This window comes from Chaetodon auriga, chromosome 3, assembly GCF_051107435.1.
Source record: "Chaetodon auriga isolate fChaAug3 chromosome 3, fChaAug3.hap1, whole genome shotgun sequence".
Taxonomy (NCBI): Eukaryota; Metazoa; Chordata; class Actinopteri; order Chaetodontiformes; family Chaetodontidae; genus Chaetodon; species Chaetodon auriga.
Genome location: NC_135076.1, coordinates 25,597,450 through 25,622,989, shown reverse-complemented (window position 1 = coordinate 25,622,989; position 25,540 = coordinate 25,597,450). Strand labels below are relative to the sequence as shown.

At 47.7% G+C, this 25,540-nt stretch overlaps 3 protein-coding genes across 7 annotated transcripts in view; 2 read left to right on the top strand and 1 right to left on the bottom strand.

Moving 5' to 3' along the window:
* Positions 1–11,759, top strand: part of sh3rf1 (SH3 domain containing ring finger 1) — a 29,748-nt gene extending 17,989 nt beyond the window's left edge. The window contains exons 4-12 of one of the 2 annotated variants that reach the window (XM_076726719.1): positions 159–254; positions 1,509–1,814; positions 4,193–4,303; positions 6,031–6,158; positions 6,943–7,113; positions 7,444–7,727; positions 7,822–8,141; positions 8,574–8,938; positions 9,034–11,759. In XM_076726719.1, coding sequence (XP_076582834.1) covers positions 159–254; positions 1,509–1,814; positions 4,193–4,303; positions 6,031–6,158; positions 6,943–7,113; positions 7,444–7,727; positions 7,822–8,141; positions 8,574–8,938; positions 9,034–9,202 — 1,950 coding nt within the window. In that variant the 3' untranslated portion in view covers positions 9,203–11,759. The remainder of the gene's footprint in view (positions 1–158; positions 255–1,508; positions 1,815–4,192; positions 4,304–6,030; positions 6,159–6,942; positions 7,114–7,443; positions 7,728–7,821; positions 8,142–8,573; positions 8,939–9,033) is intronic. The other variant, XM_076726720.1, reaches the window with a different exon arrangement.
* A 2,216-nt stretch (positions 11,760–13,975) lies between these two features.
* Positions 13,976–17,306, top strand: cbr4 (carbonyl reductase 4). 2 transcript variants are annotated; one of them, XM_076726467.1, is made up of 6 exons: positions 13,976–14,110; positions 14,622–14,770; positions 15,028–15,148; positions 15,273–15,409; positions 15,878–16,012; positions 16,100–17,306. In XM_076726467.1, the coding sequence occupies exons 2-6, from the start codon at positions 14,626–14,628 to the stop codon at positions 16,276–16,278; spliced, it is 717 nt and encodes a 238-aa protein (XP_076582582.1). In that variant the 5' UTR covers positions 13,976–14,110; positions 14,622–14,625; the 3' UTR covers positions 16,279–17,306. The 2 variants fall into 2 exon arrangements, with proteins under 2 accessions (XP_076582582.1, XP_076582583.1); XM_076726468.1 differs by having other exon boundaries at positions 14,071–14,110; positions 14,597–14,770; positions 16,100–16,552.
* The window catches only part of palld (palladin, cytoskeletal associated protein), a 50,556-nt gene continuing 42,314 nt past the window's right edge, over positions 17,299–25,540 (bottom strand). For all 3 annotated transcript variants that reach the window (XM_076726458.1, XM_076726459.1, XM_076726461.1), the window contains 9 exons: positions 25,227–25,328; positions 23,052–23,273; positions 22,495–22,644; positions 22,112–22,200; positions 21,112–21,244; positions 19,546–19,753; positions 19,297–19,462; positions 19,048–19,181; positions 17,299–18,929 (listed from right to left, as the gene is read on the bottom strand). In XM_076726458.1, the coding sequence (XP_076582573.1) occupies positions 18,769–18,929; positions 19,048–19,181; positions 19,297–19,462; positions 19,546–19,753; positions 21,112–21,244; positions 22,112–22,200; positions 22,495–22,644; positions 23,052–23,273; positions 25,227–25,328 (1,365 nt within the window). In that variant the 3' untranslated portion in view covers positions 17,299–18,768. The remainder of the gene's footprint in view (positions 18,930–19,047; positions 19,182–19,296; positions 19,463–19,545; positions 19,754–21,111; positions 21,245–22,111; positions 22,201–22,494; positions 22,645–23,051; positions 23,274–25,226; positions 25,329–25,540) is intronic.

Below are 25,540 nucleotides of genomic sequence, written 5' to 3'. Positions count from 1 at the left end.
GTTTTTACTCTCGGGCATGTCCATTTTAATAAAACATTGTTCGTACCTCATTATTTCTGTTGAGTGTTTGTTCCTGGAGGATGAGAAACACTCTTAGTTAGCAGCATCCTTAATTAGGTTCTCCCTCATGCAGCGCCCCTGTCTGTCTTGAATTTCAGGATGATATCCTGACTGTGATCCGCAGAGTGGATGAAAACTGGGCAGAGGGGATGCTGGGAGATAAAATTGGAATTTTTCCCATCTCATATGTGGAGGTAAGGAAACTAAGTAGATTCTTTAATGTCAATATGTCACTAATCATAAGCGGAGTAGGAGCCCCATGAAGATCAGCGAAGTGCTAAGAGCCTTTGAACGTGGTCGTCTTTCCTTATGCATCCTGAAAAATGTGTATGACACCTCTCTTCCTTTTGAAATGCTCATACGTTTCATAGAACCACTTAAATGTGTCTTTGAAGATTTACACAGTTGCAGTCTGTCCTTCTCTGAGCGCCACAGGTCTCACTTAAAGGCTTTAGGAATAATCCAGACAGAATGAAGCAAATCTTTGTCCTTGAAAGATGATTTTATTTTTCATTTGAAAGCTGTCAGTGGCAGTGTGTATTCTGTTGTTCTGAACATAATAAACACACAGAAAAGAGACTGGATTGAAGTGTGTTGAGGTTAGCATAAAGGAGAGCACTGTTCCTTTCATGTGCATCCTCCCTTCTTTATATTCATATTTTTATACACTGAGTGAGGGTTTTGCAGAGGCAGAATGCAGACTATATCTAAAGCTGTTGTTTTGTTAGGCAGCCACTGCAGCAGAGTATATTATTTTGTCGTCCTCTGACTAGATAGTATGCACAAATGCGGGACCATCACAAATGTATAGAGTGCCCCAAAATGCTGTTTTGGTTGTGCACAACAACTGAACATGTAGGAAATCGATTTTTCACTGCCTTGGGAGCTTTAGTTCCCTTTTCAGTTATTTATATACAATAATTTACATTTGCCGTTAAAGGTGCCCTTAAGTTGAATGAGGTTAAGGTGTTTTGTTCGTAATTGTACACGTCTGACTTAATGTGCTGACACAGGCTCTCCCTCCTGGATAGGAGGGAATTGCTTCGCTTTTATGTCCTAAGTAGAGGGAGCTGCTCGGGGCAACGTGTGGCAGCAAGTGAGAGCACCCTGTGATTAACTGGAACCTTTTTAGTGTTCCCCCTTTAATTTTTTACCTTACAGGTGCCTGAAAGGGTCACAAAGTCTGCACTCTCAGGGCAGGCTTCAAACTACAGCTCCCACGGACTAATATGTCCCCTGTAAAGACCCGATAGATCATTCTGCTGCTCTCCATCTCTGCTGACTAGATAAAGACAGAGGTCCTCCATGACAGTCAACTTTATTATGAAGAGTGACGGTTTTCATGATCGTTTTAATATTGTCAGCTCCGCCGCTCCCCCTCCTCTGTCTGTTATTTCCACCTTACTACTCTCTATTCATTGCCTCCTGTCTGTTGTCCTCTCTCGTAGTTCAACTCTGCAGCTCGTCAGCTTATAGAGTTGGACAAGCCGTCGGACTCCAACGGGGACTCTGGTGAGGGGGCCTCCTCGGGGCCCCAAAGCAATGGCGCTCAGCGGGCAGGGGAGAAGAAGAACAGCAAGAAGCGACATTCTTTCACCTCTCTCACCATGTCCCACAAACCCATGCTAGCTCCTCCCCCTCAGCGGCACTCCATGGAGATCAGCGGGCCGGTTCTCATCAGCTCCAGCAACCCCACAGCGGCCGCCCGAATCGGGGAGATCAGCGGGGGGCTTTCCTGCAGCGCACCTTCACAGGTAAGAGGCTGAAGGAGAGCTGCTGCTGCATTGCAGTCCCTTTCTGGACGTTGAACTCTGTGTTGACGGACAGCTCATTTGTGGAGCTGTCTGCAGTATGACAAATAAGCTCCGTTTGGCCTTTTTATAGCATGCTGTCAGTATGTAGAAGACTGTGGCCTTAAACACAAAATGAAGAAAAGTGCAGCACATAGAGCATTATGTACCCTCACCATGCTCCTTATCGACCACTTACAATGTACTTTATGCCATTCTTTAATGCAATGTACAGGAAGAGATGATCCCCAGCCAGCTGATCTGTCAGCGTCCTCTTCAGTGGTATTTAATTGCAAAACTAAAACACAGTACAAAATCAAGCAAAAAAAAAAAAAAAAAAAGTCAGCTCCAGCTCTTTTTATTTTCGCAAGATGTTTGTTGTTTTTTAAAGGCTCCACTCTCCTTCTGTCAGCAATTAGGCTGACTTCCCTTTTCCCCCATCATACCAAACAGGCCATTGCTCCATCCAAGCGTTTGAAATCATGGATGCGTGACTCCACTCGTCCGCAAAAACGACTCCAGCTCAGCCCTCAAGGTTTCCACACCAATCCCGACATGACAGGAACTCGCAGCTGCTTTATGGTTGCCAGCCGCTGGAGATTGGCTTTGACTTGGTGCTACACAGTCAGAACAACAAACCTGGAGATTTACAAGACAAGTGTCCTGCTGATTCATCGTAGTCTGAGGCTCTGCGTGACTTGACGTAAAACCTGCAACTAATAATAATACTAAATGCTGTATGAAATTCATCAAAAAGGTGTTAAACCATTATATGAATCAAAATTAATTCATCATTCACCATCTGACAGTGATTCTGAATGAGTGTCCAGAAGTTTGAGAACAAGTGAAGGTGATCTATCTGAGGGTTTTAACATTATTATCTTATTACCTTAAATTTGACTGGCTTTCACGCAGCAGCTGCCTTTTTTTCCTTCTTACATAACAATAGAAAAACAAATGCTTTTAACGGCGAGTGGTTTGAATACATTCTGAGACAGATTTCATATTCTATACGCCTGCATCCGCTTTGCTGGCCCACTTTGAGCTTCTGGGAGCCTGTAGCTTACTCACTTTTTCTATTATATTCTGCCCATGTGTTTTTTCTCTCGAGCGTACTGTCTGTGTTGTCTGGATACTGCAGACTCTCTGAAATGCTATGTTCCAAAACTCCCCATTAAGCTCAATCATCAATCTTTCATCTGCAGCGTTTGTGTTTATGTGCTTCTTTTGTGCGAGGGAGACAAGGAGAGTGCTTGTCTACAGTGAAGTGGATCTTAAGGATCATCTGTCTTTTTTTCAAACCCGATCCTTTCATGTTGATATGATTTATATATCATCAAAGACTTGCGGAAGGTGTAATCACATTTTTAATGACTCCAGACGTTTCCCACAAATCATTATCGGGGTACTTTTAGAATAAAAGAAACGTATATTCGCGCCTGTAAACTGATCCTCCCAGGTGACAGCAGGGCTAACAATACGTTTGATTTACAGATCGTTGTGTTTAATAAAAACACAATGGAGACTCTCCAGGCACTGTATGCACAGCCTTTTTTCCTCTCCTCTCCTCTCTCCCACTTCACCTCTTCTCATCTTCTCTCCTTCCAACACCCAGACAAAAAACAACAAAGGTAAGCCCCAGTCGCCTGGGGGGCTGAGTAGTCCCCGTCTTGGAAATGAACACGCCTCTTATCTAACAATGCAATAGACAGAGCGAGGACGAATTGTCCGTGAATGAAAGGAAATGTATTTATTTAAATGAGCATAACATACCTGCCCTTTGGTTTTATAGTTATTTGTTTCCAGGCAGCCGTTCTTTAACAGTGTCACCTTTGAGCACAGTGTAACATTTGGCTTTCTCACGGCACACCCAGTGAACAATAGATAAGGAAGCAGTGGAGGCTAAATCCAAGGCAGGCCTGCGCTCTGAAAGGTTCACCTTAAGAGGCGGCTCTGTGTGGAGCAGTCATGCGAGGAGAGACCACAGGCTACAGGGAGACATTGTGTGTCCAACAGTATGGCCTTGTTACCAGGACACCACCATGACTCACGTGGACGACTGGCTGGAGAAGCCACCTCTCTTCACATGCCCAATCAAATATCCTGCTGGGTGGTCACCTGGTTTCCTCTGGCCAATCCGATCGTCACACCACCATTGTGGTTATGGCTAAGTCACCAGGATACAATCCCACATGTGGGCATCACTGTTCTGTGAGAGTCATTTACATCCAACGTGACAGAAGAGAGAGCATATTTTTAGCACAGTGGTTTTTAGCAGTGGAGCTCATACAGTGGATTCATTACAGTATATTTGACTGTCCACGTTTCCCTTTTGTTGACAGGTACACATTTGCACAACTGGACTAATTGTGACCCCGCCCCCTAGTAGTCCTGTTACTACAGCAACGGTCTTCACATTTCCCTCAGAGACGAGCTTCACAGCTATCCCTGTGGTAGGTGCAATCCTCAACAGGTCTTACAAATCTGACAAAAATGAGGCCAAAGCCACAAAACCCAACAATAGACTAGTTAAATATTATTGGAAAAATGGATTCAAAGTGAGTATGCTGCTATTTCTGGAATACTAACCAGATTAGATAATATAAAAATGTGACAATGGCCAAAGAAAGTACATTGATATTTCAGTTTTACTTCTTTCTACAAACAGTTATGACTCATTTGTGTGTGCATCTGCCATTGGGTTGCATTATTTTTAGTCATGAAATACATGTTATTTTCATTTCAAAATGGCCTGGTGATATAACATGTGGCAGAAATATGAGGGTTGAACATGGTAAAGGAGCATACGTTATAAAATGATGTGTGAACAGGGGCTTAAATGAGCCAATGCACAGTCATGTTCCCTCCAAACCCTTTGCTTTCCCATGAGAATATGAGTTTGTTTAGATGAGAAGGCCACTTCCCATCAGCTGCAGCAGACAACATAATTCAGGCTGTGCAGATGTGAAACCGTGTTGATCTGGATTCTCTGTCGAATAACAAGCAGCAGCCTTATTATTTCACAATTTGTCATCCAAGATAGCGACAAGGAGGAATCATTTAGTCAGAAATTAACTTGTTTCTGCCACATTGCTGCGAAAAGAAAAATCAACTACATCTAAAAATGTCAAGAAATCCCTTCAGCCCACACAAAACAGCAGGCATACTTCCTGTCTGTGTGTGTGTAGCTCTGGCATGTGGAGTTTTTGAATGAGCAGGAATGTGTACACAAAAGGTTGAGCTCTCCGCTTCACTTGGGAACACTACATGATGTTTTTGTACAGATGATTTCTCTAGCCCGCAGGCAACCTAATTATCTCAGCTCAAGCGTCAGCAGCGAACCGAAACGCACATCGACACTCACACGTAGACATAGGCCCGTACACATACCACGGGGGCCGTCTGAGTGCCACTCTGCTCCACCGTTGTGTCATGGAAGCTATTACTCCGCTGCTCAGCGCTGGCAGTGTCGAGCTGGGGAGGACTGATCTTGCTCCTAGGTGTAGGAGTCATCTTCGCCGTCATTCTGACACTCTCTGCTCATTTAGGCTGTTCTTCGTGTGCTGCATGTTGACACGGCAGACTGGCTCCAGTAATCTAGTCGAACACCAAAGACAGAAAATGTTGACGCTCCGCTAAAAGCATGCTGGGATCATGAGCCTCTGGTCAAAAGCTCGAGCCTCCTTTGACATTACAGGCGATCAACAGGGGAAAACAAGTGAGTCAAGATGAACGCGCTCATGCTCGGTTTGAGGCTCGCTCTGAAGTGTGCCTACGGACATGTTTTTCATTTCATATGGTCCCAATTAAATACTGCAATGGATTATAGCTATGTGGTCTCCTAGCAACAAACAAACAAGCAGAGAAGGAAATTCTCAGTTGCGAGGGGAAGTCGGGGACAAGACCGTAACGACTGCCAAGCCAGGCTCTCCCTTAGTGTCGGCAAACCGGAGGGAATATCCCAGATGACAGATGATCTCTCATTCTTTTCCCCTCTCATAAACAAACTGGTTTCCCAACTTACGTAACACGTGCTCTCTGTTTCTTTAAGGCTTGTGTTACTTATTTTTGTCCTTCTGCTTCGCCCTGAGATGGAATAAATGATGAATTGTCATGAAATTGTAATAAAGCTGATGATCCTGTCTTACTGCTAATATGACTTAATATTGTTCTTTTACAGGACGCTCTCCCTCCGCCGCCACCTCCACCCCCACAGTCCTCCGTGGATGGAGCGGCATATTCATTGGCTGCCGGACAGAGACCCTCCCCCAGCGTAAGCGACCAAAGTGGGAGACAAAGACCCACAGTGTGAGTTATAAAAACAGTCGCACACAAAAATATGCAGTCTTCTTAAATGTGCAGTGAAATGTCAGAAGCGGTTTGCGCGCTGATGGCCGAGGGCTTTAATGCAAATGCTTCGTTCAGAGGGGGAAGTCTTCGCCTGTCTGTGACCCCCTCAGCTGTCAGAGTGAGGCTGCAGAGTGTGAGCATGTGCACAGGTGAAGGGGTCAAAACCTGCAGATGACAGTCTCCTGGGTCCCATTGGAGATCCTCTCTGTCACCCCTGACTTCTGACCCCCTCACCTTTCCCCTCATTACTCCTCCGAGACACCACACACCTGATAAGAATTAGATCCACTCATGCCCGCTCTTCCTGCCGTCATCTGTGTCTGCCTGTGCGTGCATGTCAGACTCTGAGGCATGTATGTTCCCTCCCCCCTGACAACACTGAAATCAGACTGAAAACATCCCAGCTGAGACTTCTGTCTTCTTGGCAGCCATTCCAGGCCTGTTCTTGCGCTGCTGTAGAGAGATGACCCGCAAATTGTTTTGTCCTCCAGTGCTGATTTTCTCTGGGTCAGAGGGCACAGTCTCTGCTGGAGGGTCTCAGAGGAGATGATGACAGATGAACAGCGAGGCAGTGGGATAAATCCACAACAAATGGCACGTTGTTCAAAATGTTAAACTGCTTTTATTTCCATGAGCCAGAAAATCGTCCATGTTAGCTCATGCTCGCTCCATTTCAGGGTCTGTGTGATGGTCTCTGTGCTGATGTTAAATTCCTCGTCTTTGTTTACTGCTCTGCATCCAGCTATGTGGCCATGTTCCCCTATACTCCCCGTAAGGAGGATGAGCTGGAACTAAGGAAGGGAGAGATGTTTCTGGTGCTGGAACGCTGTCAGGACGGCTGGTTCAAGGGCACCTCCATGCACACGGGCAAGATTGGAGTCTTCCCTGGGAACTACATGAGCCCAGTCAGCAGGTCAGTCATTGATTCACAGGACTCATTCGTTATTGTCAACATATTTTACAGTCGCATGCCTGGTTTCACATCCATTTGTCTGTGATGCATAGCCGTAAGTTACTAACTCCACCTGAAGATACTTTGAGTAAATTCTATGTTTATCCTCTTATACATCAACAGTTGCAGAAGAAAAGCAAGTAAACTCCCATATTGATTAAAAAGTGTAGCTAGAAACAGTTAAACATGTACCTAGAGGAGTGAAAACAAAATACACTTTATGAGGCGTAAAAGCGTGCTGTACTCCAGACTGCTGGGTCTTATCCGTCTTTATGCCCCCCCCCCCTTCAGGACCGCATCGGGGAGCACTCAGTCCAAAGTGCCCATGAGCCTGTGCACTCAGGCTGGCAGAGGAATCACCATCGTCAGCCCCTCTTCTGCTCCCCTCGGGGCCGTTGTTCCGGGTCCTGATTTCAACAAACCCCTCGCCGTGTGCTCCAGCGCTGTACCTCCCAACTCCCAGCCTGCAGCTGTGGTAACAGCAGCTCAAACAGCCACGGGCCAACAGCCAAAAGTTCCTCTGCATGTCAGCTCCCAGATGACTGTGAACCAGGCTCGCAACGCGGTCAGGACAGGTGCGTTTACTGGGAGGGAAACAGATACTGGGCGCTGCCTTGCTGTATGAAAGGAGTTTTAAATGAGTCATCTCGTTTTGTACCCCATTTGCAGCTGCTTGTCACGGTCAGGACCGGCCCACAGCGGCAGTGACACCCATCCAGTCTGCCCCACCTGTGACTTATCTCCCACACCTTGCAGTGTGCCCGCAGCCCTCCTCCGGTCCCGCTCAAGGCTGCACCCGGGCCGGAGTGGCCATGGGCTGCGCCGCTGCCTCTCTGACCCCACCCAATGTCAGCGCTGCGTCCTTGGAGGGCGACGCCTTGAGGCCTGTACCTATCCTCACTGTGCCTGTCGGCCCCGTGAGCAGCTCTGCTCTCAACCCCGCCTCGAACAGCACGGCTCTGGCTTGCCGACTGGACAAAGATGTCAAGGTTGGATACGTCTGTATATTTTCCACAGCTTATGTAACGGTCACACTATCTAATTATGTATTGCTGTTGCCATTTTCAGTAGATGTTTGAGTGTCTGAGATTCCTGATGGCATTTGTTAGGATGCTGCTCACTGACAGGGTTCTGCAGGACTAATCAACACGGAGGGCTTCTTATTATGCACAGTCTGTTTCTGTCGTTTGTTCTATCTTTTGCAAACAGACAGCAGCCATGATTTTTCACACCTCTGACCTACAGTTTAAAACCCGTCCGTGCTAAGCATAGGAATCCACATTTGTGCGTGTCAGTGGTGAAGAAGCAGCTAGTCCCAGACGCTGGAATACACCTGTCTGTGGTTTGTGAGAATTACTTGTGCCTCAGTGCCTCAGGAGCTGTTCTCTAACAGAATTTTTTTTTTGCTGCTGTTGCCGCAGAGGGAAAAGAAAAGCCTTCTGAAGCTGTTGTCCTCCAACAAGAAGAAGTCTCGTCCTTCGCCGCCCTCCTCTCCCACCCTTGAGGCGGAACAGGCTGCTGCCGGGGAGGTGCTGCATGGCGCAGTGGGCCCTGACACCTCCCCTCCCTCCGGCTCTGTCAGCTGCCTCGAGCCCGAACCTGCTGCTGCTGCTGCTGCTGCTTCTGCCTCCTCATCCTCCTCCTCCTCCTCCTCCTCAGCCCCTGAGTCCTCCCATCGGAAGAGCAGTCCCCTTGACGGATGTGCACCCATTGCTCCTCCTCCTCGCCAGCCGTGCTCCTCTCTCTTATCTCAACAACACGACGCACGGCCCATCATATGTGAGAGGTTCGTGTGACACTAAATCACAGGTATCACAGCTTCTCTGTCATTGTTGCTGCATCCATTAATCACTGACTGTGCCTCTGGCTGTCCCTCCCCAGGTACAGGGTGGTGGTATCATATCCTCCCCAGAGCGAGGCTGAGCTGGAACTCAAGGAGGGCGACATTGTGTTCGTTCACAGGAAGCGGGAAGACGGCTGGTTCAAAGGCACGCTGCAGCGGAACGGCAGGACCGGACTGTTCCCCGGCAGCTTTGTAGACAGCATCTAACGCACACGGTTGCCACCGCCGTGACCCGGCTGAGCGGCGCTACAGCGCGTCACCGTGCAGACCGAACGGATCAGCGCTCATGAGGTCGTCGGGACGGGACCGTCGTAGTGACACTTTAACACCTCAGAGCCCGGCTGTGGCTCTAGTGGCACATGAGAGCTGCAGAGAAGAACAGAATACGTTGTCATTGAAAGCACAGTGGACAGAGTTAGAGGAGAGCACACTACTCATGAACTTTTCCTTTTTTGTTGATTATTTATATCTTTGTAACGATTCAGCTGTTAAATGTGTGCCTTGTACTGTTCCTCACTTTATTGTACATAAGGACACAAAGATGATTAGTCCTAAAACAACCAGTATGAGCTGTCGATATAGATATATTACACATTTTAACTTATTTCATAGATTGGCCTTTTTGTAGTGCGCACGTTAAGGGGTTAAGCTGGCACATGCCTTATGCCATATCTTACCACATCGGTTATACTTATCTCCCTCTGACTGCTGAGATAACTGGTTTAACGTTAATTCAGACTGTCAGCAGGTAGGAGCAGGTATATCAGATGCAGCAGAGCGGAACAAATGAGCGGCGTCATCATCACTTGTGCTGTGTAGCAGGAAAAAGGACACTTCCCCGCAGATCTAAAGGCATTACCTAAACCTGAGGATCGGACGACAGATCTGCTGTATTGCACATTCGAGCGCTCCAGCCGCAGCCACGTGAACGTCGCCCATCATGAGCTACCTGTGGGCCGTTCGCAGGCCTCGCTCCCGGCACGGCTGGAGCGCTGAGGACTGTTACCTGCAGCGATCGAATATTTTGCATGTGATTAGCGAAGCCTTCCGCAGTAGACTAAGTGGTGGTAGACGTGTTGCGGGGCTGTTTGGCTATGTCTTTTTAATATGCGGAAAACACACTCCAAGATAGACCCTGCAGTCAAATATTGCTTCCTTTGTACCTTCTTTGTATTTACTGACCAGAGTAGCTTCTCTCCTAACCCCTCGGCAGCCGCCAGACCCAGACGTAGCTCTGCATCACGAGAGCGACATCACATTTCAGCGTCAGTGCACGGCAGATTCTTCTCAGTGTATGTTCGTTCGTTGACACCTGCTGCTCTTCGAGAGTCTGCTGCGTGACTTGGACACGCAGGAAAGGCTCACGGGGCCGCGCTCGCCCTGCAGCAGGCCCTCGGTTTTCGGTAACTGTAACTCATTCCTGATGTGACTTGTGGCAATAAGAAACACAGCTAGCTAAAGCACAGAATGTCCGCCTGAAGTGACACATCACTGTGTCACTCCACAGGAGGAGACGTGTAATCTGTTTCTGAAAGATGAGGTTTTATTGAAATCAATCACTTTGACCCCCTTGATTTTTTTTTCCTTTTTTTTTTTTTGTGGTTGGGTTTTGTTGGACGTGACGACTCTGCAAAGTTCTTAATGTTAAGTGTTGTATTGACTTGAATGACTGTAGGATTTCTCTGTGATTGGAGGGGATTTGGTCGTAGTTTTGGTGCTTGTTAAACGTTAAAGAATAGGCAGTTTTAGGATTAATATTATTGAGAATGAAGACCAGTTCCTCTCAGCGGATCAAATATCTCAACACGTCATTCCTCTTTTCCCACTGTACTCTCTAAAATGCGTTGGATAAATGAATGAAATTCTCTGTGGTAAAGGTATTCGGTATCATTATCAGTTGACCCTTCCTGCCTCAGCGGACTCCACAACATTTAACGTTGGTGTGATTTATTCATCTGGTATCACCTGTGAGGTCTGAGGGGTATTTAAACACTTTAAGTGGAGGCAATCACTGAATCATCTGGCTTTGAGGATGAATTTACTGACTGAATTAGACCCTTAGTTTCAAGTGTTTTTGTTTGCGTTGTGTTGTTGATTGGGGGACCACTGTGTACCTGACTGCTGGAATATGTTGTAGTTTTTTTTTTTTTTTAATTTGAAGAGAGTGTGTAAACGGATGGTACAAATCACTGTTAGGGCCTTTTTTCGTCTTTCTGAATTGGTACTTGTGTAGAATTAATCTGATATGTCGCATTGTTGTCTTGGCAATCACCACACCAACCTCAGGCTCTGTGCTAAACTCTTCCTCTGAGTGTCTTTTCATTTCACTGGTAAGCCTTTAATATACACATCAGACTTCCTCCAACACATATTTATGCACTATCAGAACATTTCTTGTCATACTGACTCCTCATACGTGTTGTTCATGCATAGGCTGCACAGTTCTCAAAACATGAAGCATTTCTTACAGCTGTTAATAAACTAGATTTTCATTAATTGGAACACATGGCGACGCAAGTTTGCTTGATTCAACCTAACAGGTTTCCTCATGCCAAGGTGACTTACTTGATTTTTTTTTTTTTTTTTTTTTGTCTGTATTTAGTCTTGTATGTCTGAAAAATGGTGAAACTGAAATCAACTTATTTGGCACAAGTCTCTTATGTGAAAAACATTCTGAAGTATTTGAGGGAATAGCACATTTTGTTAAAAAAAAAAAAATGGAAAAAAAAAATCTCTATAACAATAAAAGCTAATGGTTTCCATAGTTTCGGTCTGGTTTCCTGACAGCAGCGCGGTGCTCTCCCTCCCTCCGTGCTCTCCGGTCACTCCGTGTTCTGTCGTCCGCTCGCTGCCAGGGCACAGCTGTCCAACCAGGACAGCTACTGGAGACAAAGACCGCCGCTGACAGGACGGAGTGCTGGTGTCCCCGCCATGCTCCTGTCCCCGTCACACAGCTTGGATGGCCTAAGACGCACGGCTTCAGATTGACAGAGAGTACACACACACACACACACACACACACACACACACACACACACACACACATACACATGCGATGATTTAACAGTAAAAAGACAGTTGTTCCGAATTAAATGAATCTGGGGGAAGTCACGCTACGTTTGCTCGTTATTGTCTCCGGGAATAAACGGCCCTGGCTGCAGAGGAGCCTCTCCTGCGGCTTGCAGAGAGCGGAGTGCTGCAGAGAGAGGTGAGCCTTCCCGGTGTGCTCAGCTGGGAAACGCTGACAGGAACTGACAAGCACCCGGAGAGGTCAGTGCGCTGCACACGGCTCCCTGCAGAGCTTTGGGTACCACGGGAAGAAGCTGTTCAATGGACGAGCGCGAGGCTTCACTGAGGAAAGAGTGCGTGCGTTTAAACCTTTGCTTCATCGTCTCCGGCCACTTGTCTCACTGTGGCAGATGATGATCTGATGACAGATCTTCTCCGTCTCACAGAGCTGTGAGTGCCGGTTCATTAATGCGCCTGCAGATGCTTGAATGACGCGCGTGTGAGCAAAAGCAGGAAAACGTGTGTGTGCAGAGTGAAGGGAGAAGTCAATATTCATCGCCTCGAGGGCCGTCACGAGCTCAGGAATTGAGTCTCAAGGTCAAGAAATTCTTGTAAATGTTGAAGCTCGGGGAGTGTCAGTCAAGTCCCTCTTGAACCCTTTTTACTGCGCCAGATAACAGAGCGGAGATCAGGTTTGGCCTCCTCGAGCAGAGTTCAGTATATGTTGGTATTTCATAGAGAAAATATTCCCCCCTTGTTTCTAAAACCACATTAAAAACGGCAGTTATCGAAAAAAGACATACCTTCTTTCTAAAAAATATCTCAAAAATGCACAAAAACACTTCCAGAAAAATCAGCAAGAAAACTTTTTTTTTTTTTTTTTTTTTTTTTTGTCGTGCAGGCCTGCAGCAAGACTCAGCACCGAACACACGTCTGCACGATCCAGGAGGCAAGAAGTACTAAAAGTTAACACTGTGTGTCTGAGTGCGTGTGTGTGTGTGTGTGTGTGTGTGTGTGTGTGTGTGTGTGTGTGTGTGTGTGTGTGTGTGTGTGTGTGTGTCAGAGAGCAAAATCCGACTCTGCTGGCGAGTATCATTGGATCAGTAAAGTGTGACGGAGGGGAATAAAATAGTCTTGGTGCTGAAGGTGCTCTGAATGCAAATCTCCCTCTAACACACAGTTTATTGTTGAACATTGAGGCGCAGAGTCATAACACTTTAAGGAAACGCTGAAGTGCACTCAGCTCACACAGCGGCAGTATTTTTCTGCTGCAGCGTCCTCATGATTCATGCTGTAAGGCTCAGTGTCACAGGGCCGCTCCGGCAGCGGCACCGAATGTGATTTAACCTCAGCAAATCAATCCTGCGCAGTGTCCTGGTCTGACGGAGCGTCCAGGTGTAGGCAAAGGCCACCCACTCTCAGCATCACTCCAGCACCGTGGGGAAGAATGATATATGAAGCAAAGAGGACTGTAATTAACAATCAGTGAGCGGGTTCAGTGTGGGGGTGCAGGTCTGTCAGTGTGAGTGGCTAATTATTCATTCACTCACACATATCTGTCAAATTTAAGCCTCCATATTGAAAACATTATAGGATTTTTTATAACAGTAATGAAGCAAAATAAGGTCTCTTAAGACTTAAGACACTCCCAACACTAATCTATGATCCATGATCTTTCCAGTAATATGTTTATGCTTCTTTATCTAAATTATCAACTGTAAACACGCATGCAAGGAAATAAAATGTAAAAATGTTGCCGGTCTATTTAAATGACTGGTGAACTGTTAACTATCAGGTTATTGTGGTGTTCAGAGTCCATGTGGACAAATATTAACGTGCACGTTTGCAGCCAAAAGGGTTTCACAAAAACAGCAAAACCCAGAGACAAACATCGAGCCAGATGGCAGAGAGACAGTCCACAGCAGTGCTGCTCTGCACTGCGAGCTGCGTCCGCTGCGCCCTCTATCGACCGATGAGCAGCAGCGCAACAACACGGAAGAAACATGGCGGCGTCCATGAGCTGCCCTGGCGTCCCGTCTTTCCTCTGTCAATGAACTTATTTAAAGAGGAACAAGTTTTGTCCGACGCCAAATAACAGGCGAGTAGGTACGTTACAGCTACGTGTACAAACTTTATTATGAAGTTACAGTTTTCTGTCTTAAAAAAACTGCTATCAGAAAGCAAAATGACCGTTAAATGTAACGTTAGCTACCATCGTTAGCTTGTTGCTATCGACCCCTTTAATAATAACGTTAGACAAAGTTAGCCAAGTTCAGGCTTCATGGTAACATTAGCGCACATTCAAAGCTTTTTATCCATCTTATTTTAGTACTTACAAGCGTTATAACAGCGGTAGTAGTCGTTAGTGACTTTATCTCTTTATACTTTACAGTATTTTCTTAATATCCTACCACTTTCAGTACAGTATTTGTGCGGTATGTACATACATGTAGGCCTGTGTTAGCTATTAGCTGCATGTTCTGTTACAGTTTTGTCTCATACAGACATTATGGTGTCTTTTTGAGTTGCAGGTATTAGTGCTGTACCATAATGCACTGGAGGGTTGTCCTGGCTGTAAGTACACTGATTCAGGCCTGTGGTGGTGTGTCTCCCGCAGGCTCATGTCCAGGCTGGCCGTGGTGTGTGGGGGCTCCAGGGGCATCGGGAGGGCTGTGTCCCGCCTGCTGGCAGAGAGGGGCTGCAGGCTGGCTGTCGTGTCCAGGAACGAAGATGCTGCCCGCGCTGCTGTGGCGTCTCTACGTGGAGGTACAGGAATCACTGTCAGCTGCTCTTTGAGTCAAGCGGCCCCCCACATGAGTTTATCCTGCTACAAATGATTTCCTTTCAGAAGCAGATGAAATATATGACAACATTTTGACTCCAATAACTATAAGAAGGAATGGGATGCTGGCAGCGTGCCCCCCATTTTCCTCTCTGACACACGCAGTACTGATCTCATACCTACAGGCTGTAGTCTCGTAAGCTTTGGCCTGACTCACAGACCCTGTGTGTCTGCTCTCCAGCTGACCACGTGGCTCTCAGCTGCGATGTCTCCAAAGAGCAGGAGGTGCAGAAAACCTTTGAGACGATCCAGAAGACCTGTGGAAACGTCTCATATCTTGTGAACGCAGCTGGCATCAACAGGTGAGCAGACTCCTCTGTTGATGCCCTGCTGTATTTATGTGCATATGTATGGAAATGAATATAATGCCGCCATAGAACTCTGAACTATGACTGACCTATGTTATGTGTGTGTGTGTTTCTTCAGGGATGCTCTGTTACTGAGGACCAAGCCGGAGGACATGGTGGCTCTGCTTCACACCAACCTGCTGGGCTCCATGCTGACCTGCAGGGCAGCACTGCGCAGCATGCTGCAGACAAAGGGAGCCGCCATTGTTAATATAGGTACCGATAGCTCTGAATCCACTGGCCTCCATGGTTAGTGTCATGTTTTCAGTTTGGTCACTAGGTGGCAGTGTGCATCATTTTATTCTTCCTTCAGCTCCTCTTAAGCCCTCTGAGTGTTGTTTGAAAGGCCGGATGAGAAGGATTTTCTTGTTTTTTGTCACAGCTAAACAGCGTCGAATGTGAACAGTCTGTCGTTGGGAAATCAAACCAGGATGACAGATGATGATTTTTTTTTTCTTAAGTCCTGAAATCCACTTGTCTCCCTAAATTCGTTTTATTAGTACACTCGGATAAATTCAAACCAGTGGCTGAACGTAGGAGAGCTTCCTTGATCACTTGATTGATTAATTGGGCCAGAACACTCTTATAGTCCTGGAAGCATCGTGGTGTCACACAGAAGTTTTCCACCAGTTTTATGTTGAAACATTTCTGTCCCACTAAGTAACGGTTGTCTGCTGTTTGCAGGCTCTGTTGTTGGCCTGAAGGGGAACGCCGGCCAGTGTGTCTACAGTGCCAGCAAAGCCGGTTTAGAGGGCTTCACTCGCTCTCTGGCTAAAGAAGTCGCTTCTCGCGGTGTCAGAGTGAACCTGCTGGCTCCAGGTACAACACTGTCTCAGTCTGTCTCAGTTTCTGCCTTCTTGTCCTTTTTAAAGCCTGTCTCACGTCCCCGCCCTCCCTTGCTTCCAGGTTTCATCCGCACCGACATGACGGCAGGGCTGACAGAGGAGGACGGGCTGCGATCCGTCCCTATGGGGAGATTTGGCGAGCCGGAGGAGGCGGCCCAGGCCGTCCTCTTCCTTTTGGAGTCTTCCTACGTTACAGGACAGGTGCTGGTGGTGGATGGAGGACTGCAGCTGGCCATGTAGGGAGAGCAGGCTTACACTGGAGTTACCTGTGAGGCAGGTGAAATTGTCTCGTTTAAGCCCTCCAAGTTGGAGACTGGAGAGGAAATGGATGAAGAACAAGAAGAAGGGACAGTGGACTCTCTGGTATTTGTGACTGAGGACATTTACTCTTCATGGCTGAAGTGGAAAGCTGCTGAGTGTGTTGAGTGTGAGATTTGATGCACAGTGTGTATTATCAGCTGTTTTCCCGTTGAACGCTGTAAAACAGAGTAAACAACATCTTTGCACAAGCTGTATAAAGGCAGTTGGTGGTTGTTGACACAGGAGACAGAAATCGGCCTTTCTCAGAGGCCCGCTGTCCTGCCGCTCCCCGTCGACTTTCTGCTGAGTCACTGTCCAGCCGCAGGAGGCGTGGCATGATGTGCGTGTGACAGTCGGGTCGTGACTAACGCCGCTGACTCCAGAGTGTCTGGCCCAGTCCAGACCTCCGTGCCCTGAGGTCCTAAATTTGATCAGTAGATTGAAGTCAGTCGGTCTTTTTCCATGACTGTAAAAGCACCCGCTCGTGTTTTGTTCCCCCACCTCCCCCGGGAGACCCCCTCACAGCCAGCACATGTTTCCCCTCCACCGGCGGCCCCCTGAGCCCACCTCTGGAGGCCGAGAGGCCAGGCATGTCGGGCTGCAGCTGGAGGAAATTAGAGGTAGTGGTGGAGGTGGGAGGGGGGGTATTTTTAGCTCTGGGAATGTTTTGAGTGTCTGGTTACAGCTTTGGACCTGCAGTGTGGATGGACGGGGTTGGAGGTGACCGTCACGCTCAGCGATGAGATTTGAAATGCTGCAGCTTCGATCGTGCTCCCTCTTTCATGTGCACTCGTATCCTAAATGTCCTATTTTCTGTTGAAACACTGAGCTACATTCTGCTGTTGGTTAGCATTCTTAGCTGGAACGGTATTTCCACTGTGGCTGATGGTGTGTTTTTTGGCATTCTCCTATTGATTTAGGAAGAGCCTGCCGGTCTACAAAAACATCTCACGCTGTCTCTTAAGAGTTTGATTTTTATTAACTTTCATAACCTAAAATAATATCAGGAGAACAATCCATATACAGGCATTGATTGGCATAGAAATGTGCAAACACAGTTGATGCGAGCTCTGAACAGACGGAAGAAGACGTCCACTTTGCAGAGTATTACAGAGGTGATGAAAATAGCAGATATAAATATACCTTTCACTTTTCACCAGCGTCGAGCGTTTCCTCCGCTGAATACTGGAAAGAAAGTCGTGTTTCTATACATCCTGGAAAAAGAAGCTGTTTGGCACCGTACAAGTGTCCAAAAATAACATGCAAAGAAGTCGTGTTTGTATTAAGCCTGAAGTGATTTAAGGCAGTAAATATATTTATAAAACTTCACGATACAGAAAAGATTTGTTTTATCAGTGAACAAAAGGTTGCTGCTATAATTTATGTCAAGATTCATGGGAAAGTTTTTTTTTCTTCATACAAAAATAAAATGGACAATCTGTGATTTGTGTGACAAATACACGGAAACCTTTCACAGCACCCTCGCTCGAGTGAGAACAGTTCAGTTCACGCGTTGAAAATAAGCCATCAAAGAAGGAAAAGAAATCCCAAAAATGACCCTCCGTCACCAGCTTTTGTCCCTCAATCAAGCCTCAACTTGCATCAAAGTAGTCCATCACAAAAACCTGCTTTTCCCTTCCTGCGTCTGTTAGATTCAACCTTCTGCTTCACCCACAAACAAACAAAGCACATCCACGTGTGAGCGTTCCTTCTTCCCAAACCTCACTTCTTCTGCTCAATAAAACGTTGTTAAACATACTGTTTTTAAGGCCCGGCCTTTTCCTGTACGCTGACCTATGACCTGACATACTGTGTGATACTCCGGCTACGACCGCGCGCTGTAGAGATCAGCACTGCGCTACACATAATCAACGTTTGTGATCTCCTTCGTCAAAGCTCGCACGCTTTGAGCCGCTCAGTCTCCACCTGCGGGACGTCCCTCTTCCACACAAAGTCGGTGCAGTGCTGCTACATATAGATACAGTATTAGTCTGTGTGTTTCAAATGGCACCACTTGAACATGCATAGTAATCCTATGTTTCATCTTAAACCTGTTTTTTTTTTAATCTTTACAGACATGAGAGGCACTTAAAAAGACAAGCCTTTGCCAAAGAGCCGACCGTGCGCTTCATGAAACAGCGTGTTTATGAACGGTCTCATCCTCGTGGTAAACACTTCAGTCACCTTCCAGGTCCAGTTGATAAAATGAAGCACGGGCAAACAACTTGATGATTCGGTAATATAATGGGTGGTGTTGTACTATAAAAACATATGAAAACCAGGCTGCACCTGCTCACTCTGCCCACCGACCCTTCAGTTCTGTATCTGCAGTCCAATGATCGAGTCCCTCGGGTGGACGAGGTTGTATTTGTGTCAGGAGCGAGGGCAGCTTTCAGGGTCTTTTTTCGGGGTGGGTGACGTCGCGGTCCTCTACAGGTCGTCGCTCTCCACCAGGCCGCCGGGCTGCAGCGGGCTGGAGTCGGGGAAGAAGGCCGCCTTCACGTCCAGCCCTCTCTCGGTCAGCGCGGCGTAGCGGCTGGTGGAGGGACGCACCTTCTTGGGCTTTGGGAGGTTAGGCTGCTGCCACTGAGCTGAGGACAGACACAGGACGGTTTAAGGAAACGCTGCATTGAACGTGTGTGTGTTTGTGTGTGTGTGTGTGTGTGCATGCGTGCATGCGTGCGTGTGTGTCTTAGAGTCAGAACTCACTGTGCACATCGAGGCGTGCGGTGCTGGACACGATGCCGGCTTCGTTCTTGGCAGACACCGTGTACCAGCCAGCGTCTTCTTTCATGGCTGGCTGGATGATCATGCACAGGTAGCCACAGTTGTCCTGGTGCATGCTGGGAAAGAAAAATTTAAAATGAAGTGATTATCTGCATTTTCTATTGTCCATTTCTGATGCAAATATGATGAAGCGAGCCTGAAAAAAATGTAAATACTGCTTTTTTTTTTTACCTGATTCTGTCTGTGTTGTGAGTGAACGACTCATTCTCCCTTTTCCAGAAGATTTGCGGGGCGGGGACCCCGGTGACGCGGCACTCCAGCCGCACAGGATGACCCTCAGCCACGCTCGTGTTCTGCAGCTTCTCGGCGAATGAGGGGGCCTTGTGCATCTCTTTGGCTGCAGAAAAGAGCGTGTTACCTTCGTCCAAATCACTCCAACATGCACCTCTGCCCGCTTCTGTTCTCAATGATTCTGTTTACCTGCAACAATGAGTTCCAGGTTGAAGGAGTTCTGCCCGGCTCGGTTGCTGGCGATGCAGGTGTAGATGCCGGCGTCGCGGCTGGTCACGGGCTCGATGACCAATGAGTGCACGCCGTTTTCCCTCACCAGCATCTTATGGGCGGAGTCTGGGCGGATGGTCTGTCCATTCAGCTGCCAGATGAGGTCCGGGGTGGGCAGGCCGCTCACCTGCAGGTGGTGAAACAACAGCAGACGTTAACGTTCACTGAATGTGTGGACGCTTGTTGGTGCTCTGGTGCTTGTTTTAGCTGCGTGTGTTTACTGGGAGTATGAAAACAGCAGTGTTTGGTTAAAATGTCTGTGTTGTGTTTGTCTGGAGGAGCCTCTGTCTTGGGACCCCAGAAAAGACCCGTCTCTGTTTGCAGAGGAACCCTGGATGTGTGTATTTGGAAATATGTATAAATGGATTCACAGATATCACAGAGGAGACTAAGCAGTGATAAGTCTGTTCTGGAAGCAGCCCAATACCCTTTTAGAAGTTTGGACATTTTAAGCCTGGAAACTTTGGAAAATCCACAAATGATCTGAAAATAAATATTTGCTATAAATATCCTGGACACGAAGGGCTCTGAGGGAACGGAGACTCTCAGTTTATTCCTGACAAGCGTAAAAAAAGGCCGTCTTTTTATAGGGAGTTAATTGTGGGTCTGTTTTATTTTATTACGTGTACCAGTTTTCAAAGAGTTTCTAAGGGCTGCGGGCCGGAGGGAGGCAAGGTGATGACGAAAAGATAAAGAGAGATAACGAGCGCGAGGGGCGTGAGGCGCAAAGGAGCTGAGCCCACTTAATCCCTGAAAGACGACACCTCGGGATTCTCCCTGTCTGCTCGGAGCCGTTCATAACGAGAGGAAGTGATGAAACATCTCCGCTAGCTTTTTATTCCCTGAAGAAACTGGAATGCACGGAGAGGGAAACTTTGGCAGCGCAGACATGGAGCCTCCCTGAAAGCAGCACAGACGCTGAATTAAAGGGCGGATCTGAGATGGCTTTCTCTATTACTATGATTAACATATTCTCTTTGGTGCGGGCATTTTCCCCTCCAGTCAGTTATTTTGAAGCATCTCTGTATCAAAGAACAGCAGCAGATCAGGTACTGAGTTCACCTGCTGGCTGTTGGCTGAACGGCTGCACTAGTTTCCACTGTGATCCCGTTCGATTAAACTCACTGGAAGCAAACAGGCAGACGGTTCAAGTGAAAATGCCAGATTTTGGTAGAATTTCTCCACAAAAAAGGCCTTGAAACTGCGGTCAGATATAAAAATGTCCTCCTCACATTAAAGTTCAGAGCTTGTCATGCCATACGAGCCCTAAAAACGTGGTGTATAATTAGTCTTTTCTCCTTTTAAGTTTTAAAAATGTCCCTCAGTAAGCAGCTCTGCCGACCAAACGGCCTCCAATAACTTTAGGAATCGCGTTGGAATAAATGTCCCAAACCTAAAGCGCTGAAACGCTGTCAGAAGTCCCTTCACCCCCCCCCACCATCACGCCGTACACCCGGGCTGCGCTCTCAGGAGGCGTGTCTTTACCTTGCAGTCCATCCGGCACAGTCGGCCCTCCTGAACGATGAGGTCACCGGGCGCCTGCAGGAAGTGGGGGCGGAAGTGGCGCTCTTGGATGTTGTCGTTCTCATCGCCGCTGTCTCTGGACCTGGACCTGGGCCTGACGGAGGGAGGGAAGCACACAGGATCTGGGATGAAATACCAGCTTCTGGATGATGGAAGCGTTTTTACACCTTTGCATTCATTTTTATTTTAAAAAGTTGGGATTTTAACAAAAGTTTGCCTGAATTTTGTCATAAAATGTGCGATTTGACAGGGAATATCAATAAATTCCAGCATTAAAAGTATTTAAGAGGATTTCAGTTCACATTTGCTGAATGTAGAACTCCGTCTGGAGCATTTTTTTTACAGATATTTCTATATAATGAAGCGTGTCTTGTATGTATATACAGATATATCCCCTTTCACAGACACAGTGTGAACAGTTTTGCTCTTCCCTTTGACCTACGGGGCGTTCCTGTGACTCCGTCATGACATCACCGCTCGTCGAGCAGGAGGGTGAAGAGAGCGAAACGCTGATTTTTATCTGAATCTCTGTTCTCATTCAAAACATGTGTGAGCTCAGGGAGTGTTCATCTAGATAACAGGGTACAGGTGGGGTTGTTTTATGTGCCGTGAGGAGCGTCTGATCTGCGGCTCGGATGAAGGCGCACCGTATATACAAGGTCATTAGAGCAGCGCAGAACAGAACAGAGCGAACAGGTGTTCCCTCTCATTAACGCCGAGCTTTTCTCTCCTGAACAGACGGTTCAGCGAAGGAAAAAAAAAACTGCGATTCGGCTCGCAGCAAACATTTGTGCGAGCCGCAGCTTCTTGGAACGTTTTACGTCAGAGTGATGCACTGAACAGCAGTGAGTGAGCGCAGACGCCGTGCAGATGGCCATCGGCCTGCGGCGCATGTGCCCGCCAAAACGGAGATGTCTCTTTTTGCCTTTCCTCCACCTGCCGTCAGTCAGCGAAGCCTCACCTGCGCATGTGTCCGGGTGTGGAGCGCTGGCTCCGGCCTCGCTGGTTCACAGCCTGGACCATCATCCTGCCGGTGCAGCTCACTCTGCCCTGTGAGGGTGAGACGCAGACAGAGAGAGAGAGAGAGAGAGGGAGCTTATGAGGTGTTGACACTCCACCACACCACTAGCAGCTGTCAGAGCGTGAGGAGGAAATAAAATGTGAGTGTTAGAGCTGGAAAAAGCTGTTAGAAAGAGTGTAGCACATGAACGTTTGACCCTCATGAGGGCTTTGGTGATTTCCTGTCTCATTCAACGCCCTCTCAGGCTGGAGACTGACGTGTGTGCTTTGTTTGTGTGTTTAATCAAAAGACACGCACAGTCCTATTTTAGCCCCTCTGCTCACCTCTGGGTTGCCTGCCATGATGGTGTAGTTGCCGTCATCGTCCAGTGAAGCTGCAGCGGTGTGCAGAGAGCAGGTCCCATCAGGGTCACGGCTGATCCTGTAGTGTTCGCTCCTCTTGGAGATTTGCTTTCCATCTTTGAACCAGTAGACCTGAGACACGAAATAAAGAGGAGGCGACATCTATGAGTTTCCTGCCTGAGTATGCACTCTTATCTTTGTTTAAACGCGGCGCTCTGTCCCTCGTGCCTCTCTGCCAGTTCTTTCATTTCATGTGTTCTTCCTGAAGCCTGTCATCACCACGTCATTACTGTGGACAGAGCCAGGCAGCCGGCCCGGCCCAGTGTGTGTTCTCACAACAGGCCTCCTCCTATCGCAACATGGAGCATATGTCCAACATCTACACCCTCCATCATCGACATCACACATCAGCTACTCCCAAGCAAGGAAGCCAAGCCGTCATCGACGCTTCAAAATGAGCAAACATTAATATTAACGATGGCTGCAGCCAACGATGTTTAATCAGGGTGATTTCAGCGACGCGCAGTAAGAGCTCCCACCTTTGGTTTGGGGTCTCCGTTGACCTTGCAGGAGAAGGTGACCGGCATGCCCTCAAAGACTTTGTAGTGTTTGAGCTTCTGGTCGAAGGATGGCGCCACCCCCTGGCCGGCGGAGTCTTCATCGTGCTGCACGTCGTCGTCTGATTCCTCCACCGGAGAACGCTCCAGGCGGAATTCGATCTCGCTGATCAGACGCTGCTCGAAGCTGGAAACTTTGTATTCCTACGAGAAAGAGAAAGAGATTCAGAGAGAGGCAGACAGAAACACTCTGCTAGGTTTGTGTGACCATGCGACGCAGGCGAGCGCATTTCAGAGCGTGCAGAAAGCCACCAGGAAGTGCAGGTTTGCCCGATTCCACGTTTCCTGACACACCAATTAACCTGTCCTCGTTTTTACCCAAACTACCCACTTGCTCTGATTAGCTCTGCCCAGATGAGTCTCTCCTCCTTCCCACCATCTCCATCAATCTCTCATCAGTGCAGCTCTGCTCAGGCAGAGGGAACATCTGCGGAGCCGCGTGGTCTGATGACACATCGCTCAGATAATGACAGGCCTCGCTGCAGCTGCAGAACCAGCGTTTATCCTCCTGAACTCAGTCCTGCCGCTCATAACGACGGCAAACGGCCCGTCCTGACGCACCGAGGTGTTCTCCTGTAACAGCACCAGCAGCTGCTGCAGCACGTTCCTCTCTGACATCTCACAAAGTCATTTTTCTAATTGCTACTTCAACCTAAAATGTGGCAGCATTGCAGCATGCATTGCAGACAGAACAGAGTGCAGTCTGGGTAAAACCAAACGTGCCGACTTGTGTTGCAATCAAGCTTGAACATGCTTCATCATCTGAATCAAGTCAAACTACCTGAACAACAACAAAGTGCATAAAAGGTGCAGAGATCGAGGTGAACGCATGCTCCGTCAGCTCCGCCCTGTGGTGTTTGGCGGACGCGCCTGCCTGCGGACGGACCGCGCAGCCAACGTGGAACCGCAGGGACCAGAACACTCGTTCCGTGTTGCTGCCCTTTGTGCTCCATTTGTTCTCTTATCAGCTAATTCCCAGACCTGATCCTGCTCCGGTCAAAGTGAACACATCTGAGCTTTCGGCGTGACTTTGTGTGCACACTTACACACAGCAACACACACGGTGAATGAAAAACCACGAGGTGACAGAGAGAAACAAAGGTTTCAGAAACCTTTTGAGGGACAGATTCTCTATCGGATGGCTTCTCTTCCTGTGGAGAGAAAAGAGGGAGTTTTGTCTGCATGTTGTCCCGTCACACACACTTACCCCGTGTGTGTGTGTGTGTGTGTGTGTGTGTGTGTGTGTGTGTGTGTGTGTTGTGTGTTTCAGCGTGTGTCCAATCTTACCTGCTCTCAAACAACACACAATTTGAATTCACATGCTTCTAATTCAGCCTCACAAGTTGTGCTCAGAGCCATGCAGTGCTGCAGCGCCGCAACCAATCAGGTCGCTCCTCATGCCAACAGGCTGCATCACACCGAGGGGGGGACGGGGGGGGGCACGGTGCTGACTCGAGTTCATGTGTGGACTCAGCTCGTGTTCCAGTGATGTCTGTGACTCCACTTAACTAATGAGTGTGTGCTCTCTGTTCATGGAGGATTCTGTGTTTTACTTTTAAATGACAAAAATATAATTAGAAACATAAATTCAATCAATTCTCCAGAGGTGGAAATGTGTAAAAAAAAATCCCAGTCCATCTATGAATGAACAAGCAGCAGTGTGTGGAGGTGCTGCACGTCCACAGGAGCCTTCAAAGAGTGTTACTCCCCAGCATGTTTGCAGCCGCACTGGTTTCTACTGGTTCGCATAAACAGAGCTTTTTATGGAGGGCTTTACAGTGTTTATACCCGGCTTTCATAACTCGCTCTTCAACGGTGTTTACAGGGACTGAGGCTGGGGGTGTGTTCTGATTCAAAAGGAAAGCCAGTAGTCATGAGATAGGAATGACACCAGCAAAGTATCAGAGGACAAAGCAGAAACCAGGAGGGTGACTGTGTGGCATTCATGCAACAGTGGGATTAGTGTGGAAAAAAAAAAGAGTAAACACTGCTGGTGTAGACATGTTGGTCAAACGTTTCCATGCCTGTATGATTTCAGGTGCGTGTGTGTGTGATTTTCCCTCCAGGTGTGTGGATCCTAACGTTTAGCCACCGTACCTGCGTGACTGGCTCCTCCTCTGTGTCCTGTGTGTTTAAAACCGTGGCGGCGTTGTCAGCACCCAGCAGTCTGCGAGCCATCTTCTCCTCATAGGTTAACCTCTGGAAGCAGGGATTAATGGGGTCGGCAGGGGTTAGTGTGTGAGTTGCAGAACACACACTTATACACACCATCAGCTAGCTACTGAATCTGCGCCGTGTGTTAATGAGGGATGTAATTATGTATGGAGAAAACATTATGAATTTATTTGAGGGTGCAAGACACGACAGCTTGTTTAAATACACTCTTATGGGTAAAACTGCGTTCTTGCATG

What these genes read in the sequence shown, in the direction of transcription:
- cbr4 (XM_076726467.1), top strand. Translation starts at nt 14,626, where the DNA reads ATGTCCAGGCTGGCCGTGGTGTGTGGGGGCTCCAGGGGCATCGGGAGG. An exon ending in TGTGGCGTCTCTACGTGGAG is followed by an intron (nt 14,771 to 15,027) that starts GTACAGGAATCA and finishes TCTGCTCTCCAG; the next exon opens with CTGACCACGTGGCTCTCAGC. An exon ending in AACGCAGCTGGCATCAACAG is followed by an intron (nt 15,149 to 15,272) that starts GTGAGCAGACTC and finishes GTGTTTCTTCAG; the next exon opens with GGATGCTCTGTTACTGAGGA.